Source organism: Typopeltis vanoorti, chromosome 10 (genome assembly GCF_054136105.1).
Source record: "Typopeltis vanoorti isolate ZY-2024b chromosome 10, IOZ_Tvanoo_1.0, whole genome shotgun sequence".
Taxonomy (NCBI): Eukaryota; Metazoa; Arthropoda; class Arachnida; order Uropygi; family Thelyphonidae; genus Typopeltis; species Typopeltis vanoorti.
In genome coordinates this window covers 136780641-136799843 of record NC_143558.1, presented here as the reverse complement: position 1 = coordinate 136799843, position 19203 = coordinate 136780641, and the positions used below count along the sequence as shown (strand labels likewise).

General features: G+C 37.5%; 1 protein-coding gene across 2 annotated transcripts in view; it reads right to left on the bottom strand.

The window, feature by feature from the left end:
- The window catches only part of LOC150102826 (xylulose kinase), a 268998-nt gene that overhangs the window by 17109 nt on the left and 232686 nt on the right, over nt 1-19203 (bottom strand). The window contains exons 15-16 of one of the 2 annotated variants that reach the window (XM_090398826.1): nt 820-905; nt 649-726 (exon numbers count right to left, since the gene is read on the bottom strand). In XM_090398826.1, the coding sequence (XP_090254952.1) occupies nt 661-726; nt 820-905 (152 nt within the window). In that variant the 3' untranslated portion in view covers nt 649-660. Of the gene's footprint in view, nt 1-648; nt 727-819; nt 906-16908; nt 17013-19203 lie in introns of those variants that run through there. The other variant, XM_090398827.1, reaches the window with a different exon arrangement.

The window sequence follows — 19203 nt, the reverse complement described above, 5'->3', positions numbered from 1 at the left end:
ACTTTAATGATGAAATCTGCAGTACTTTTTTTTTTTTTTTTTAATGTAGGAAGGTGATTTTTCCATTCTACTGGAGAGTAGGTTTTTATACAGTAGAGTGGAAAAATCAACTTCCTACATAATTATATACTGTTGATTTCATCACTAAAGTGAAAGACTTCAACTTTCACTGCTCAGGAACAGGGAAATAAAATAAGATTGTTATTAAAATGGAGGATACACTCCATATATCAATACTGTTATTTTCATGTCACTCATGTTCCATTTCTTTTAGTATTTCAAAATTGCTTGAAAATAAGTTTAATTTTATGGTATAATAAGAAAGACTTATAAATGCACATGAAGAGATAGAAAGGTTAGTATAAGTTGTAAATGATGATAGCTGTCTTCATATTTAAAATATTTTAATAAAGTAGCAATTAAAGATGCTTCTGGAAATATCTGTAGAATGCAGCCAAAAATTATTCTCTGTGATGGGTGATCATTAGTCAATCTAAACATTCTCTTTTGTTGTACTTGACAGTTAATGAACAAAGTCAACAAATGTAAAGTACAGCCTGTATTTTTGTGTCTTTAGTGGGAAAAGTGGAAAGCAAGAAAACAGTGATACTATTTTGAAGTACTACTTAATCATAATATTTTACTCACATGACTATATCTTTAAATTTGATTACATAAAATATTTTCTTCAAGCGCTTTGTATCTGGTAATAAATGGCTTGTAGACCTGAAACGGAAAATTTAAATATTTTAGAAAAGTTAAACATAAGATGTAGTATTATTGTACTGTACATAAAATTTGTTCTATAGTAGTACTTACTTCAGTTGCATCTTTTGACGGGTTTGCAGTAAGATGACATTCTGTTGCTGACTTCACAATGTCAAAAAAAGATCCTCCTAATAGCCCTATTAAAAATAATGCAATAAGGAAATTTTAACATATACAATTATTAATACAGGGTGGACTATAAGTCACGAAGAGGTTTAAAATGTGAATAACCTTTTTTTATTATTAATTTTTTCAGGTATTATATGGAACATTTTGGGAAATTAATCATAGAAAAGTTCAACCCAACAATGAACCAACATTGTGCAGTTTTATTTCGAAAATCACCATCTGATTATTCTAATGCAAAGAGCACATCTCCAGCATCACTTTCTCCAGATCTGACAGCTCCTGACTTCTTACTATTGGGGTTACCTGAAGACAATCCAACATCTGAATGAGAACGAGCCTGTGTAGCTCAGTGGATGTAGCGTTTGCCAATCACGGCGCTTGGCCGCACGAAGGAAGACTTGGTTTCGAGTCTGTGTAGCTCAGCGGATGTGGCGTTTGCACACCACAGTTTTTGACCATACGAAGGACTTGCTTTCAAATCTAACCGGCGACTAGAGGAAATTTGTCTAACCTTTAGTGGATATGGTTGCCAGGGTGCAAAGGCTCTTTAAAGGGCATTCACGTTATATCTTTAGTGGGGTGTTGCTACAGACCCAGGAGCACAGAGGATGGGGACCAGGAGATGTTTAGACAGCTAAGTTTGGCAAGTGCAAGAAGAATGATTGTTATGGGAGATTTTAACTTCAGTAGTATAAATTGGAGAGAAGAAGATGCATATAGCAATAGGGGAATGGAATTTCTAAAATTCTTGAGGGACAAATGTCTTAGGCAACATGTAACAGAGGGAACAAGAGGTTCAAAAGTTTTGGATTTGGTTATAGCATCAGAAGAGTTGATAATAACTGAGTTGACGTCTCTCCCACCAGTTGGAGAGAGTGACCATATGGTGTTGACTTGGAAAATGAATAGACATGCAAGTGTATCAAAGAGACGGGACCTTATGTGGAATTATAAGGCAGGTGATTATAATAGTCTTAGACGTCAACTTCGGGAAGTTTCATGGAGGGAGGAATTGGAAGGCCTGGATATCACTAATGCGTGGGAAATTGTGAAAGAATATTTGTTATCAGCAATGGTAAGTTGCATACCACGAGTGAAGAAGAGGACGCAATTTGGAGTAAAGTGGATGACAAACAATATTAAACAGGAATTGCATGCGAAAAAGAGGCTATGGAAGAGATATAAGGAGACAGGTGAAGAGATGCATGAGGAATATAAGACACAGGCCAGAAGAGTGACTAGTGTCGTAAGGAAAGCGAAACTGGAATATGAGAGGAGATTGGCCCTAAAATCCAAAGAAATTCCTAGGGAATTTTTTAGCAGTGTGGCCGGTAGGAGGAGAAATGACTGTGGAAGAATGATATTGTGGGATAAAAATGGGAGTAGAGTGATTGATGCAGAGGACATAGTGGAATTGTTCAATGAACATTTTATTGGAGTATTTCATCCTAGAGGAGTCAGTTTTAATGTTAGAGGGATAGGACTGGTTCGAGGTCTGGAGGTACAGGAGGAGAGTGTGTTTCAGATACTGAGTACTCTGGATGTCAGTAAAGCTGTGGGACTGGATGGTATTTCACCACGAGTTTTGAGAGAATGTGCTAGGGAATTGACAGTGCCTTTAACGTGGCTTTTCAATGAAAGTCTGGCTTTGGCAAAGGTGCCCAGGGAATGGAAGGAAGGTAAGATAGTGCCATTGCATAAGGGTGGTAACAAACTGGAAGTGTCTAATTATAGGCCAATCTGTGTGTCATCAGTAGTTGTTAAGATCTTGGAGAAAGTAGTGAGGGACCGTATACAGCATTGGGCAGATGAGGGTAATGTTATCTGTGAGAATCAACATGGATTTGTGAAAGGACGCTCTTGTTTTAGCAATATGCTAGCCTTTTATAATAAAGTTACAAGAACATTAGATGAGGGAAAGGCATATACTGCAATTTTCTTAGACTTGGCAAAGGCATTTGACAGGGTGCCACATGATAAGCTGATATTTAAGTTGCAGCACATGGGTCTGGATGTCAGATTGATCAACTGGATTCAGGATTGGCTGTCTGATAGGTATCAGAGAGTTGTGTATGGTGGAGCAGTTTCCAGGAGCCAGAGGGTTACAAGTGGGGTCCCACAGGGCTCAGTACTAGGACCTATATTGTTTAACCTTTATATCAATGACATAGCCAGTGGATTGCAGGGGGATATTCAGTTGTTTGTGGATGATGCGAAGCTGGGAAGGATTATTAGTAATAGTGCAGATGTGGTAGCTCTGCAAGAGGATTTAAATAAGCTAGATAGATGGGCAAATGAATGGGGGTGTCAGTTTAATGCAGCAAAATGTAAGGTCTTGAGGTTTGGGAAACATCGATGGGATGCTGCATACTCTATGGGAGGAGTTATACTGGAGGAAGTAGGGGAGACAAGAGATCTGGGGTTGATGATTGATAGAAACCTGAAGTTTAGGGGACATATTGCAAAGGTGGTGAAGGTAACATAGAGGATTGCTGCTATTATGAGAAGGACACTGACCTGCAGAGATAAGAGGGTTATCATTCCGTTGTATAAGTCTCTGATCAGACCACACTTGGACTATTGTTCTCAGATTTGGTCCCCAGGATTTGAAGGGGATAAATTAACTGTGGAAAGGATACAAAGACGGATGACAAAGATGGTTTCAGGACTGTACAAGGATAGTTATGAGGATCGGCTGAGAGAAAATGTGGACTGCAGAGTTTGGTGGATAGAAGAAGGAGAGGTGATATGATTGAGACTTTTAAACTGTTGAGAGGTGGTTACAGGGTTGACACTGGGGAGTTCTTTCGCTTGGTTGAACAGCGGGAAGGAGTGATGACAAGAGGCCATCCCTGGAAGTTACGAAAGGAAACCGTGAGCAAGAGGGTAAGGAGTGGTTTCTTTCTGTGGAGGGTGGTTGAGCCGTGGAATGCATTGTCTGATGGAGTGGTGGGAGCGAGAACGGTCAGTGAGTTTAAAGAGTGGTATGATAGACTTTGTGTTTCTCAGGGGGGGGGACCTCCCCTCGATGAGTCTTGACAGACTTTATGTCTTAGGAAGGACCTCCCTCGATGAGTCTTTTGACTCCTTGGAGGCCTGAATAATAATAATAATAATAATATTTGTGCAGAATTTAGGGTGATGCAGCCAGAAACATTAACAGCTGTCATGGAACATGCCATAAAAAGGGCCTGTCTTTGTGAAACCAAAAATGGAAAGCATTTATGTGATTTTTTTTTTTTTGTAACAATAAAAAAATCTAATGGTTTTCCCATCATAGCTTTGCACACTACAAATTCCCTTAATTCTGTACTTCATTATAATTAACAAAAAAAAGGAATAAAAATAGTCAATAAATAAATAAAAGTTATTAAATGTTTAAATCTATTTGTGACTTATGAACCACCCTGTATAAAACAACTGGTATAATACAATGTTTAGGTTTATAACTTCATTTTTTTAAGCTTGAATAACATTAGTTATGTTAATTAATGATTTTTTTTTTTTTATGAAGCAGGCACTTGAGTCTCTTTGCGCTTTTCGAGATCCACAGCCAACAAATACCATTCATCTCTGGACATATGCCATAGAAAAAGTCTGTAAACATGTGAATTATGATGCTTAACATTTCCAAGGCATTTGTTGGGTCTGGCACTGAGTTGCACAGTAGAAAATTTCAAACTTAGGTGGAGTTTTCTATCATTCATTGGTAATATTCCATGGCTTTAGTCTATTGCCTCCACATAAATTACTTCTCTCACTGACCCTCAAAATCCCATCATAGCCTTGCACATTACAAATTCCCTTCATTCTCTGACAAAGTTTGCGGTACTGAAATATCAAGATCTCCACAGCATTCTTTAATGTTAATACAGTGCATTTTTTTTTTCCTCACAAAAAAATCACAATTCACTTTCTCTTATTTTATATGCACTAGTTAAGATGAGAATTTTCTTTAGCTGACATTGACTTCTGGTCTTTTTCACTCCAACTTACAAAAACTTCAGGATCTTTTTCATTCAAGACATTTTGTTTATCCAATCTTAGAATAACTGTCTTCACATTTGGGAGGTGCATGAAATATCCTCCCTAAAAATTTTTGATGTCTAAAAGGGGGAGTTCAGTTAATCAATAATCTTGCTTGCAGAGGTAGCCTGTTTCTGCCTTTTCAGCAGGTATTTCCATGAGCACTGCTGAACTGGCATCTATTATTCCTTTACTTTTCACTAAGCCATTAATACAGCAATTGCTTACTATTATTTAAAACAGTCCAACTGCAAATCCAATGAACTAAAGCTGCTTCTCCTCCTATTCATGGAACAGTCTTCCTCATGAAGTTTTATTCTAGAACTATAATCTCCAACAATTCAAAAAAGAATAAACACTTCTCTTAATCCATGCCTACATGTTTAACATACTATAACTTCTGCAACCTCTTGTGTAACACAGAAATATGAGCTACAAAATTAATTCACATTTTTGACCCTTAATTTATTTACAAAGAAAGGTTATTGTAAATCATTAGTACAGTGGGTATAATAAGGGAAAAAAATTTTTTTTTGTTTGTTTTTACCAAGTCCCAAAACCTTACTCTAGAGTGGATTTTTTTAAAAATTTATTTATTAATCTTATATTTAATTTTACATAATCTGAAATCCTGATCTAGAGCATCAAAGATAAGAATTCATGTGCTACCCAGCTTGCATGCTAAACTTACTGCAGAGATCATTAAAAAAACTCCTGTACTGAAAGATATTACTCACATGACAGGAAAGAAGCCATAACTCCTACTCTAGAATGACATCAGCCACTGTAGGGCACCATTAAGCAAGGTGGTAGATGTCTTCTCTGTGATAAACTTAAGTGACAGATTTTATATAATTATTTGTTGTAATCATACTTTTTTTTTTTGATATATTATTATTATTCAGGCCTCCATGGAGTCAAAAGACTCATCATGGGAGGGCCTTTCTAAGAAACACAAGTCTATCAAGACTCATCGAGGGAGTTCCCTCCTAGGAAACAAAGTCTATCATACCACTCCTTAAACGCATTGACCGTTCTCGCTTCCACCACTCCATCAGGCAATGCATTCCATGGTTCAACCACCTCATCTAATGTTCCTCATCTAATGTTCTTGTAACTGTGGAACCCTGTGGAACCCCACTTGTAACCTTCTGCCTCTTCGATATTGCTCCACCATACACAACTCTCTGATACCTATCGGACAGTCAATCCTGAATCCAGTTGATCAATCTGACATCCAGACCCATGTGCCGCAACTTGAATATCAGCTTATCATGTGGCACCCTGTCAAATGCCTTTGCTAAGTCTAGGAAAATGGCAGTGTATGCCTTTTCCTCATCTAATGTTCTTGTAACTTTATTATAAAAGCTAGCATATTGCAAAAACAAGAGGGCCCATTCACAAATCCATGTTGACACCTACAGATAACATTACCCTCATCTGCCCAGTGCTGTATATGGTTCCCTCACTACTTTCTGCAGGATCTTACTAACTACTGATGACACACAAATTGGCCTATAATTAGACACTTCCAGTGGGCTACCGCCCTTATACAATGGCACTATCTTACCTTCCTTCCATTCCATGGGCACCTTTCCCGCAGCCAGACTTTCATTGAAAAGCCAGGTCAAAGGCACTGTCAGTTCCCTAGTACATTCTCTCAAAACTCGTGGTGAAATATCATCCAGTCCAACAGCTTTACTGATATCCAGAGTATATTCAGTATTTGGAACACACTCTCCTCCTGCATCTCTAAACCTGCCCTATCCCTATAGTATTCAAATTGACTCCTCCAGGATGAAATATTCCAATTGTTCAATAAAGTCTTCATTGAACAATTCCACTATGTCCTCTGCATCAGTCACTCTATTCCCTTTTTTATCCCACAATGTCATTCTTCCACAATCATTTCTTCTCCTACCGGCCAGACTGCTAAAAAAATTCCCTAGGATTTTCTTTGGATCTTAGGGCCAATCTCTTCTGATATTCCAGTTTCGCCTTCCTTACCATACTAGTCACTCACCTGGCCTGTGTCTTATATTCTTCATGCTTCTGCTCTTCACCTGTCTCCTTATATCTCTTCCATAGCCTCTTTTTTGCATGCAATTCCTGTTTAATATTGTTTGTCATCCACGTTACTCCTAATTGTGTCCTTTTCTTCACTCGTGGAATACAGCTTTCCATTGCTGCTAACAAATATTTCTTCACAATTTCTCAAGCACTAATGATAACCCGGCCTTACAATTCCTCCCTCCACGAAGCTTCAACTTGGAGAAGTTTTGTCTAAGGCTATTATAATCACCTGCTTTATAATTCCACATATGTTCCCATCTCTTTGATACTCCTGCATGTCTATTTATTTTTCAAGTCAAAACCATATGGTCACTCTCTCCAACTGGTGAGACAGATGTCATCTCAGTTATTATCAACTCTTCTGATGCTATAACTAAATCCAAAATTCTTGAACCTCTTGTTCCCTCTGTTACATGTTGCCTAAGACATTTGTCCCTCAAGAATTATAGAAATTTCATTCCCTTATTGCTACATGCATCTTCCTCTCTCCAATTTATACTACTGTAGTTAAAGTCTCCCATAACAATCATTCTTCTTGCACTTGCCATGCTCAACTGTCTCAACATCTCCTGGTCCCCACCCTCTGTGCTTCTTAGTCTGTAGCAACACCCCACTAAATATCCTGTCTTGCCCACCTCCACCTCACATCATATGCTTTCAAAATCATTAGTGTCACAGCCTTCCAAAGCCTCCACTCTTAGAGGACATAGGTTATCACTTATCATAAGCAGTACTCCGCCACCACGCTTTCCCTTCCTATCCTGCCGAAAAATGCTATACCCAGCAACTTCTATTCCTGTTATTATATCCTCTTCTGTCAACCAGATCTGAGTGATACCATTGGTATCACTCAGATCTGGCCAGGCTGATGCTATCTATCCTATCCCAATGGCTTTAACAGGCCTTCAAGGCCCACAACCTTCCAAGCATGCTTGGATTTCGTAACCGAAATACGAGGATAGAATGGTCACTCCTATGCCTCAAGGTATTCTTGGCTGTATCCCTGTGTGTTCACGGGGCCGGTTTGCCTGCTTGCAGGATGAAAAACACCAGATAAACTGGCGGAAAAAACCCTACTGCCCGCACCCAAGACCGGCTAACTTGGCTATGGCTGAGGAAGATCCTCAGCCATAGCTGAGGATCTTCCTCATTTGCGCTTCGCAACCATATGCCTGGGGAAGGAGTATCCTAGGTTCGATTCCTGTCGGTGACGTGAGGCTGATGCTATCAGTGCCACCAATTTCTCTCCCTTATTCCGAATACTCCTGGCATTAGCATAAAGCATAAAAATGCCACTGTTTCTACACCCAGCATTATCCCCTCTAGACTCCACTGGGCTCAGCGTTACCTGATGTCGTTCCCCCTTCTCTCAAGTACCCATTCCCACAAGAGGCCACCCCTGCTACCATCCACACTGGGACACACTGACTCGTTCAGAAAAGCAATCTCTCCAGATGCCTACGTCCTTCCTCATTCAATGCAAGCGGTCTCTCGCATACAATTCCTCACTGTTCTCAAACGCACTCCAACCAAGCATCCACATATTCCAATCCTCTCTTCTGACACATTCTTGCTATTATGCCATTCAATATCACTGCTCTTCTGCTCAGCTCGTCACTATCATATGTAGGCAACACACACACACACACACACACACACACACACACACACACACACACACACACACACACACACACACACACACACACTATCTTTCCTCTCTGTCTTCTTTCGTACACCCTCAAGCAAGAATCTCATATTTCTGGCTGCCCTACTTATATTACCACTCAAGTCATTTGTTCCTACTATCACAATCATCTCATCCACCCTTTCACCGCTCTTAATTGCCATAGCCACACTTTCCATCGTTCCTCCTGGCAAACACTCCTCACGCATCCCATCTTGAATACCACCACTAACATACATTACACCTTTTACCACCCTATTCCTTGATTGCTCACACGCATCCCTCACTCTCTCTCTCCTGTAACACTTTCTCTCTGTGCTCCCCTACTTACTTGCCTTCCTGACATTACTCTATCCCTAGTCCCTGTGCTCCATTGCATTCCTCTCATTCTCTCTCTTCTGCTGTTTCCATTCTCTCCTCTTCTATCACTCCCATAACTCTCTCTCATTCCCTCTTTTATACTGTTCCTATTCTCTCTTCTACCAATCCCATAACTCTCTCATTCCCTCTCCTCTACTATTGTTCCTATTCTCTCCTCTTCTCTCATTCCCATATCTCTCTCTCACTCCTCCTCTGATTCGCCTTGCATTCGTCTCTTCCAACCACTTAATCTCATCTTTCACACTTCTCATCTCATTCCACCTGCTCTTTCAGCTCATCTATCTCTCTCTGTAAGTCAGCCACTCTTGTTTGCCATTCACTCTCCTAACTGAGACCATCTCCTAAAACTTCAGAATCATTCAATCTTTCCATACTCCCCACGCTTATTATTTTATTCATACCTCTCTCGCCCTCTTTCATACCAGTCATCTCTCCACGTAGAGAATCTCTCGTCTCTGTCTCAACTAGGTCAGTTATGGTCATTTCTAAATCACCAAGTTCTTCTCATTACCTGCATTTTGTGTACATACGTTTTCCCCCTTCTCTCTCCTGCCACATATACAAAAGCCGGGACACATACATTCTGCAAGTCCCACATGCTACAAAATCCTGTATGATATCGCACAAAATGGAGTCCTTAAATGGGGGGGGGGGGACTTGGCGATACGCCATTTGCAATTTTAACTGCCACCATTATTCAAAATAGTGTCAAAAAACAAATGCTAAAGGGAGTATAACTACAAGAAAAAATACAAACAATTACATTTAAGTACACTAGATATAAATAAATAAAATGAAATAACTAAATAATGAAAACTTATCCTTTGTCGGTCTTCCACCGCTATGCATTCGATTCTGACCCCGTCTTCTCGGTAGCCAAAATACACAATATCGCGACAACAACTAACTTCAAAAAACAACTACTGAAGGACACTTGTATTCCAGAAAACACTTAGCACTACAAAAACGGACTATTCACCAATTAAAAAGCACTTTCTTCAGCACAGCTCAAATTCCCTGCCACGTGCTACAGCGACTCTGGCACCACCCAATATACCTTCAAAGGGTGCACCAGATATAATAATTCAACACAATTACTATTTCATGAGCAGTTTCTGATCAATAACTTTCTTCTAAACTGATCTAATTTGATCAGCTCTCATATTTTTAATTTCTAATTGCATCATTCACCTATATTTATTTTAATAGTCCTCCTGTATTTCATTTCCTTCTGTTTAATCAGCCATATTGTCTATTGTCTTAGATTTGTTATGTTTACACAAGTTGTCAACTATTAGAAACATTAAGATCTTTTCTGAAATTATTTTTAGATGCATTTTACAAAATGCAGAGGCATTTAAAAATTCTGGCTCTTGAAGAATTCATGTGCTACCCAGCTCACTCAAAAGATTTCACTCAAATTTGGAATCATTCAAAAAATTGTCACTCCATTCCAATTTTTGTTTCACCCAAATTATTTGCAGGGACAAAATACCTCCAAACCTTCATGTTGATGTATACATTGCAGTAACTCCAATCGAGCTAGGTGGTATGTATTTAGAATCAACTGATCAAGTCGGTGTACTGACAAAATGGTAGAAATATTAATATTTCTGAACCATCTGGCTGGAATTTAAAGACATTTTACAGAAGATTTAGAGAAATAGAGGAACTACATATCTTCAAGAAATGCAAGCAGCAGCAAAATTAATGACAGGTCATTCTGTGCCAAGTCAATTTTTAGGGACATCCTCCAATCATAAGAATATCTAAAATGGTGTTTTAGTGTAGGCTGGACAGATCTGTATAGGTTATTAGCTGTTGTTATTAACTGTTCTAGGAGACATAAATGTCTCCTAGAACAGTTATGCCTAAACAGAAAAAGAATCTGGATTCTTTGGTGAGGAGGTGATACATAGAAAGCCACCAGTATTGAGACCACATGTTTTGAAATAAGTAATGAGTTTAATAAAATAAACAAATATAACTCTACAAGTTTCGTAAGTTGTCAGACCTAAATCATTGAGGTGCTAGCAAAAGTTATACATGCAAAGAAAAAAAAAAAAAATTAATTACACATATTATATGTTATCAGAACTTCACAACTGATACATATAAATAAGTAACCAGAATGAAAACTGCTAAGTTAATTCATGCAGCATTGCACGTGTCATACCCTAGGTCTGCAGTAATTAAATTTTTAATCAAAGCAGATCAAACTTGATGTATGAATAAGCCTTGATTTTTGTTACACAGTGTGTGTGTGTGGGGGGGGGGTGATCCACAGCATTTCATAGGCTTCCTTGAACTTTCTTCTTGTAAAACAATTATGATCAATATAAGGCATTTTTGCTTTTTGCCAAACTATTTGATGGCCTGTGTTAGTAGTATGCAATGTTAAAACTGTTTAAGCTGTCTTCTTTTTTCAATGTCTTTTAACATGTTCAGACGTGAATCTCCCCTAACCTTCCCATCTGGCCTATGCTGAAAATGTCACAAGAGCAACGAATCTCGTAAATGCTGGGTTTTTTTCATGGGATGATGTGGAGGTAAGAACCCGGAGATTTTATGCAATGATAAAAAAAAAAAAAAATGTAATGTTGTACCTGCGAAGCAACGTTGCCACTTTGTCTATAACATTGTTGATGTAAAGTAGCAAGACTACATTCTTAAAATCTTAAGTAAAGAAGCTGTATTAATTTTGTTGATTGTCTTGGGTTCATAATAATTGAGGGCAAGGTATGTCCCAGGTTGTGCAATTGTTCATTCCTGTTACTTGATGTATTGTATGCTTTATCTTGTAACATTTTAATCAAGAACTCTCTTTTGTAATGCATTCTTTCTTTTAATTCACCATCAAAATCAACAACTCTCTTCATTTTCTAGAGACACTCCATCACACGTCTTCCCTCAATAAATACATAAAAATTCATACCACCATCCAACACAAAAACTAGGAGTCATCAGCACCTTCAAACAAAGGGCCCTAACAATTTGTTCTAATGAACGAGCTCTGAACCAAGAATTTGAAATCATTAACCAAACATTTGTAAAAAATGGCTACAATAAAAAAAAAGTCCACAAGATCCTCCATAAAAATGCCATTAAAAGCAAAAAAGATTACAAGAATGTCATAGCTATACCCTACATTACAGGCACTTCAGAAAAAATAGATAGAACACTACTTAAATACAACATCAAGACGACCTTCAAACTCTCAGCAAAATTAAGAAATTTACTTAGCTCCTTCAAAGATCCTCTTCCATACCTTGCCTGCCCAGGGGTTTACAAAATTCAATGTACCTGTAACCTACCTTACATAGGGGAAACAGGATGCACCATCCCAATCAGAAAATATGAACACGAACGTCAAATTAAATACCTCCACTATGGTAAAACAAGCCTATCAGACCACGAACTCCAACATGTCAGAGAATTGACTGGAAAGGCGCTAAGTCCCTACACTTCACCAAAACCTGCTTTGAAAGAAAATTCAAAGAAGCTTGTGAAATGCTGAAACATCATCCAAATCTGAACGAAAATGATGGATTAATTTTTCCAAGAATGTGGAAGATCCATCTTCAATCCATATAGCAACCAGAACAACCCCAGACAGAAGAAAATCAATACCAAAGGGCTGTAGAAATTTTTTATTATTATTATTATTATTTGACACCTCCAGGGAGTCCATAGACTCATCAAAGGAGGGCACCTGCACTACAGCTCTGTCTCCACCAACTGATCGCAACTACACTAACACCATCTACCACCAACCACCACCACTAATTTTTTCACAGACAATCACAAACATCCATGCCCACGGCAGGATTCGAACCATCAGCCTTTTGGCTAGAGAGCGGATATGCTAACCACTCGGCCAGCCAGGCTGGCAGGTATAATGTAGTTCTGTTTTTTTTTTTCTCAACAGAGGTCAGGCTAGGATAAATGATTAACCAACATTTAGATTTATTTTACTTTGTATAGTGCAGCAGCAGCATGTATATTGCATGTATGTTTTCCTGATGATGCCCTCAATTCAGAGGTCGAAACGTCGATTGTTACTTGCTTAATGTTAAGTAAAGTAATAATTATTCTAACAAGTGTGTTATGTCTCCATAAATTCTTCACTATGAATTTTGTAATAAATGATGTGTGAAGTACAAGCCATTAGGAAAAAGAAAACCAAGACGTCCTCTTAAACGATGACTTCTAAGGTCAGAACAGGACACACTAGGCCTAAAACCTTGATATGCATGATGATGATCATGGTGGCATGTAAAAGTCTTCCAGTTTTGATTGACCTTTTCCGTAAACAGAAAACCTATCCTTTTTTTCTTTGTTTACTTTGACAAAGATACCAAAGAATTGTCATTTTTGGAGACTGTCCAGTTTAAGAGTGAATTTTATGTTGGGATGCAAGCTGTTCAGATGAATTAAAATGAAGTCATCCACTGTTCCAGACCAAACAACAAAAATACCATCAATGTAACAACACAACAAAGTTTTTGGTTTCTTCTGATAGTCTTTAATATCATTCGTTTTTAAAATTTCCCATCTAGAGGTTGGCGGTGGGGGGGGGGGGTCAATTGCAAGTCCTCCTTTTTGTTCTCAATATGTCCTAAAATATGAAAAAAAATGTTTTCCATAAAGTGTTTCAAGAGTCTGACTGTATCTGGGGGAAAAATGTTTTTGAAGTAGATCTATTGTGCTATCCTAGGTACCCTCCTGCGATGAGTCTTCGGACTCCTTGGAGGTGTCACGAATAATAATAATAATAAATTTGACTACATCTAAAGTTGCCAGATGTCTGAAGATTCTATATATATATATAAACCTTTTCCCTTTTCAATAATACAAGTGGGATTCCACAAGGCTCAGTACCAAGACCTATATTGTTTAACCTTTATATCAATGACATTGTCCGTGGATTGCAAGGGAATATTCGGTTGTTTGCGGATGATGCAAAGCTGGGAAGGGTTATTAGTAATAGTGCAGATGTGGTAGCCCTGCAAGAGGATTTGAATAAGCTAGATAGATGGGAAAATGAATGGGGGGATTTCAGTTTAATGCAGTAAAATGTAAGGTCTTGAGGTTTGGAACACATCGATGGGAGGAGTTTAAACTGAAGGAAGTAGGGGAGACAATAGATCTGGGGTTGATGATTGATAGAAACCTGAAATTTAGGGGACATATTGCAAAGGTAGTGAAGGTAACACAGAGGATTGCTGAAATAATGAGTAAGACACTGACCTGCAGAGATAAAAGGGTTATCATTCCGTTGTATAAGACTGATCAGACCACACTTAGACTATTGTTCTCAGATCAGGTCCCCAGGACTTGAAGGGGATAAATTAACTGTGGAAAGGATACAGAGACAGATAACAAAGATGGTGTCAGGACTGTACAATGTTAGTTATGAGGATCGGCTGAGGGAGTGTGGAGTGCAGCGTTTGGTGGATAGAAGAAGGAGAGGTGATATGATTGGAACTTTTAAACTGTTGAGAGGTGGTTACAGGGTTGACACTGGGGAGTTCTTTCACTTGGTTGAACAGCAGGAAGGAGTCATGACAAGGGGCCGTCCCAGGAAGTTATGAAAGGAAACTGTGAGCAAGAGGGTGAGGAGTGGTTTCTTTGCATGGAGGGTGGTTGAACCATGGAATGCATTGCCTGATGGAGTGGTGGGAGCGAGAACGGTCAATGCATTTAAGGAGTGGTATGATAGACTTTGTGTTTCCTAGGAGGGACCTCCCTCGATGAGTCTTGATAGACTTGTGTTTCTTAGAAAGGACCTCCCACGACGAGTCTTTTGACTCCATGGAGGCCTGAATAATAATAATAATAATAAAATGTGAGCTGTTCTTCACATATGATTCTGTCTTTCTTGTGTGGAGGTACCAGGTTTGAAGTCAGGGAATCTTTCCAATCTACAACTGGCCATAACAGAATATCTTTTTTGTGTATTTTTGATGCTCCATAAATTCTTGGGATTAACCGATGTTTCAACTATACAGATTTTTTAAAATTCTTCTGGCCAGTTAGCTAATTTTTTGATTAAATCACAGTTTTATTATGTGAATATAATGTGGAATCCCATTCTAAGGCTATGTCTGGAATTTTCTAATAGGATATTCATTTTTCTTATGGAGGAGGTGAGATGTTTTAGCCATGAAAGAATGTTTCAAGAACTGCATCTTGTCCAGATATTCAGGTTTTGTCAAAATTAACACTGGAGGAGAATATTCTAAAAAATTTTGTGATAAGTGTAATGCAAGATGTGTTAATTGAGAAACAGTGGTAGAATTCATATCAGCAATTGTTTATTATTATTTAAAAGGGTTCCAGGTAGTAGCATTTGACTGTTAATGGATTTATCCATTAATTTAGAACTGAGATAGGCACTCAGTAAGAAGCTAGGATCTTTACTCAATAGAATGTAAGGCATCATTATAAGGACTTTTTTCAACTAAAGGCAAGTTTGCAGTACTATGCAGGTTGCAGTGTTTCCTTCCACAAGACAGATTAAAGATGAGAGGCACAGCAGGCTATGTAGAGCATATCATAAATTAGGCTCAACAGTTTGCTATGACCAGGTAAGTTGAGTTCATTAAAACTTAACAGATTAGACCATTTTCAAATTCTAAGCTGAAGGATAAATACTAAAGGAACAGAAAAATAGAAAAAAGGCTGGAACACAAACTTTTAGTACATTTAGAGAAATTATCAGGACCAGGAGACTTTTGGTATCAAAACTGGACAAGATTCATTTGAACTTTTTTTGATTTTCACTAAAAAAAAAAAATAATAAAAAGCATTGAATGTTGTAGGTTGGAATAGAGTATGAAGCTAGACAATTGGCTTTATCTATGGGTAATAACAAAACAAATATCAGGATGAAATAACAGATGTACAAAAATGGACAATAGGCAAGTAAGTAGGGTATAAGTTGCCTGCTACTGGCCCTTTCAAAGGCCAAAAGGAAGAATTATACTCAATAGATGTGTTTAATTTTCTTGTAACTATATGCAGAAAATTGCAATATGCATTTTTCCCCCCCTTAAACAGTTTTGACACATTTCATCAGTACCAGGATTAGGAACAAGAACTTATGGGAAATGAATATTTTCATACTTAATAATTGTTTCAGTGCAATTTTATGAGAAGACAAAACAGAGAGACCATAAAGATAATTCCATGGGAGAAAAAATCTATAATAGGTTGTGATATACTTGTTATATAGCAATATGCATATCTATTATTTAATCACAACTAAACATGAACAAATGTTAGAACAAGGAGCACTGATAGTCATTATGAATATTAATCGGACATCTACAAGTTTGCAGCTAGAAAATGCTTTCTTTGTGTTCATAGTTTTATTGGATATAGCTATGATACTTCTCTCCTATAACAATCTACTGCATTTAAAATGGATAGATCACTTCAAATGCAAATGCTACTGTTGTATTAGCAATAGCTTAATAAGCATAACCACTAACCTTTAGTGGTTCATTAGCATTTCAAACTGTATAAACGCATATTTGCTGGGAACATAGAGCATAACAACTTCTGCTGCAGTGGAAATTAATTGAAGTCTGATCCATTCAAAGTTCTTTTGCTATTGGAATTTCAAAACATGTAGAATTAAATACCTGACAATTGCACATGACAAACATCTGAAATGTTGCAATATTTCAATTACTGAGAATGAACTGCTGAAAAACCATAATCTAACACTAATTTCATAAGCAATATTTAGTCCAATTCTATGGGGAAGCAGACAATTACTTAATACTTTGAATCATCAGGAATTCTAAACATGCATAAAATGTGTGAAAGTTTGTTACCTGAATTTCTTTCCTTCTTTTCAGCTATTACAAAAATAAATTAAGAGATCACCTCTGATACGAAGATTCACTAAAACCATCCAAGAAACTCTGGCTATCATTTCCTAAAAGGTGAGTAAGATGACAAGATATATTACAGTCAAGGAATCCAGTAGGATTTTTCAGTTAAGTTTGAATTGACTTTTAGAATGTTCAAAATTCCTCAATTCAAATAAATTTTCATTATAGATGAGCAAATTTGGGTGTCTTCAGTTAAAGAGGAACTGATTTGATAAGTAAGATCCAACTGTGAATCTCCTCAGTCAGCCTGGTTAGTTAAGTGAATAGCATATCCACTATCTATCCAATGGGTTGAAACTCAACATAGTATGGATGCTCGTAGATTTTTTTTTATTAATGCGTTTTGATTTATAGAAGAATAAAAATACCATCAGAAATGTTTATTTACAAAAGTAAAAAAATAAAATAAAATAAAATAAAAATAATTCTAGCATGGAAATTTGCTTAGGTTGTCAAATCCAGACTACCTTTGGACACTGAAAGGTAATAATAAAAAAAAAAAAAAACGCATTTGGGCTGCCATGAAGTCATCATAGAAGGCCCATCTTAGACAAAACAAAGTGTCACACCACTCCTTTAAACTCATTCACCATCAGCAATAAATTCCAAGGTCCAACTACCTTCCACACACACACACACACACAAAAGCCACCTCTCACCCTCCTACTCACCACTGCTAGGATTGACTTCTTGTCCTTGTTCCTTCCCCTTGTACTGGATTTCAGTCACACTGGAACTGCAGATGCTAGATCAGCTCATACTTTTTTGATGTACTGTTGACAGTACCATATAGAGGCAGTTTATAAGATCAAAGTTAACTGCCCAATGGCAGTCATCATGGTAGAAAAACAGACAAACAAACTGTATGATATTAAGCACTGCCAGTTGAGCTGACAGAGAAAGAGAAGAGAGAAAGTTGTTCTTGCTAAGCTCTGTATAGGTCACGGTTTTCTTACACATTCTTATTTACTGAGGGCTGATGACCCACCTATGTGAAACAAGTGTTTTACCATTTCGCATGAGACAGAAAAAAAATTCATTCCTATCTAGTTGGGCCACATACACTCAGGCAGATGTTATTAGACTCAGACAAATTGCATGATGTTTTTAACTTTTTACAAAGAATTAATTTATGCAAACACATTTGCTTATCAACTTTATTTACATGTACATACATATTATTTACTAATTTATCTCAGACTATTTATTAATACATTGTTTACTTCTGTCTGTAACCTTTGCTGTCCTTGCACCCCATAAACAAACCAATCCTCCCTCTTGTTCTCTCATAAAAAATCGCCCTTTTCCCTTGCGTAAACAGCTCTCAATCATGCTACCCCTTCATCTTCTATTCGCCAAACTCTTTTTTTTTTTGTATGCCCACAGTCTATCCTTATACACTAATATTGTAGAATCCTGATAACCAAAATAATATCTGCCTCTGTATCCTCTTCAAATCCTGATGAACAGATCTGGACACGACAGTCCAGATGTGGCCTGCTTAGGACCTGATAAAAAAAAATAAAAAAATCTCAGCCACACTTTGGGATTTAGACTTGCTGAATCTAGAGCTCATTGCTTGAAGTCTTCCATGTCATACTAATATATTAAGGGAATATTAGAAAAAATAAACACTACAGAAATACAATATTAAGGCACTTTTCAAACCTCCCAAAAATTTAAAACGTAACTCAGCTCATCCTAAGATTCCCTTATTTACCTTGCCCATGCAGGAGTTTACAAAATTCAGCACACCTGCAACTTACCCTATATAGGGAAAACAGGGAACACAATTCCAGAAATAAAAGATGAACACAAGTGCCACATTAAATTTCTTCACTATGGTATGGTAACTATGTCAGACCATGCTCCAAGCATTTCAGAATTAACTGGAAAGGCACCAAGTCCCTACATCACACCAAAACCTGGTTTGAAATAAAATTCAAGGAAGCTTATGAGATGCAGATTCATCATCCTAATCTCAACAAGAATGGATTAGAAATTCCAAGAACCTGAAAGACCCATCTGCAACCCATATAGGATCTGGAACGATGGGAGAAGCCCCCCCCCCCCCCCCCCCGTAAAAAAAAAAAAGAAAAACCTTAAGTCAAACAGGACTGTAAAGATGCATTTAATGTAGTTTCACTGTAATTTTTTTTAATAATCTGTATGTCATTCCGCTTATTATATATATTTTATATATATATATATATATATATATATATATATATATAA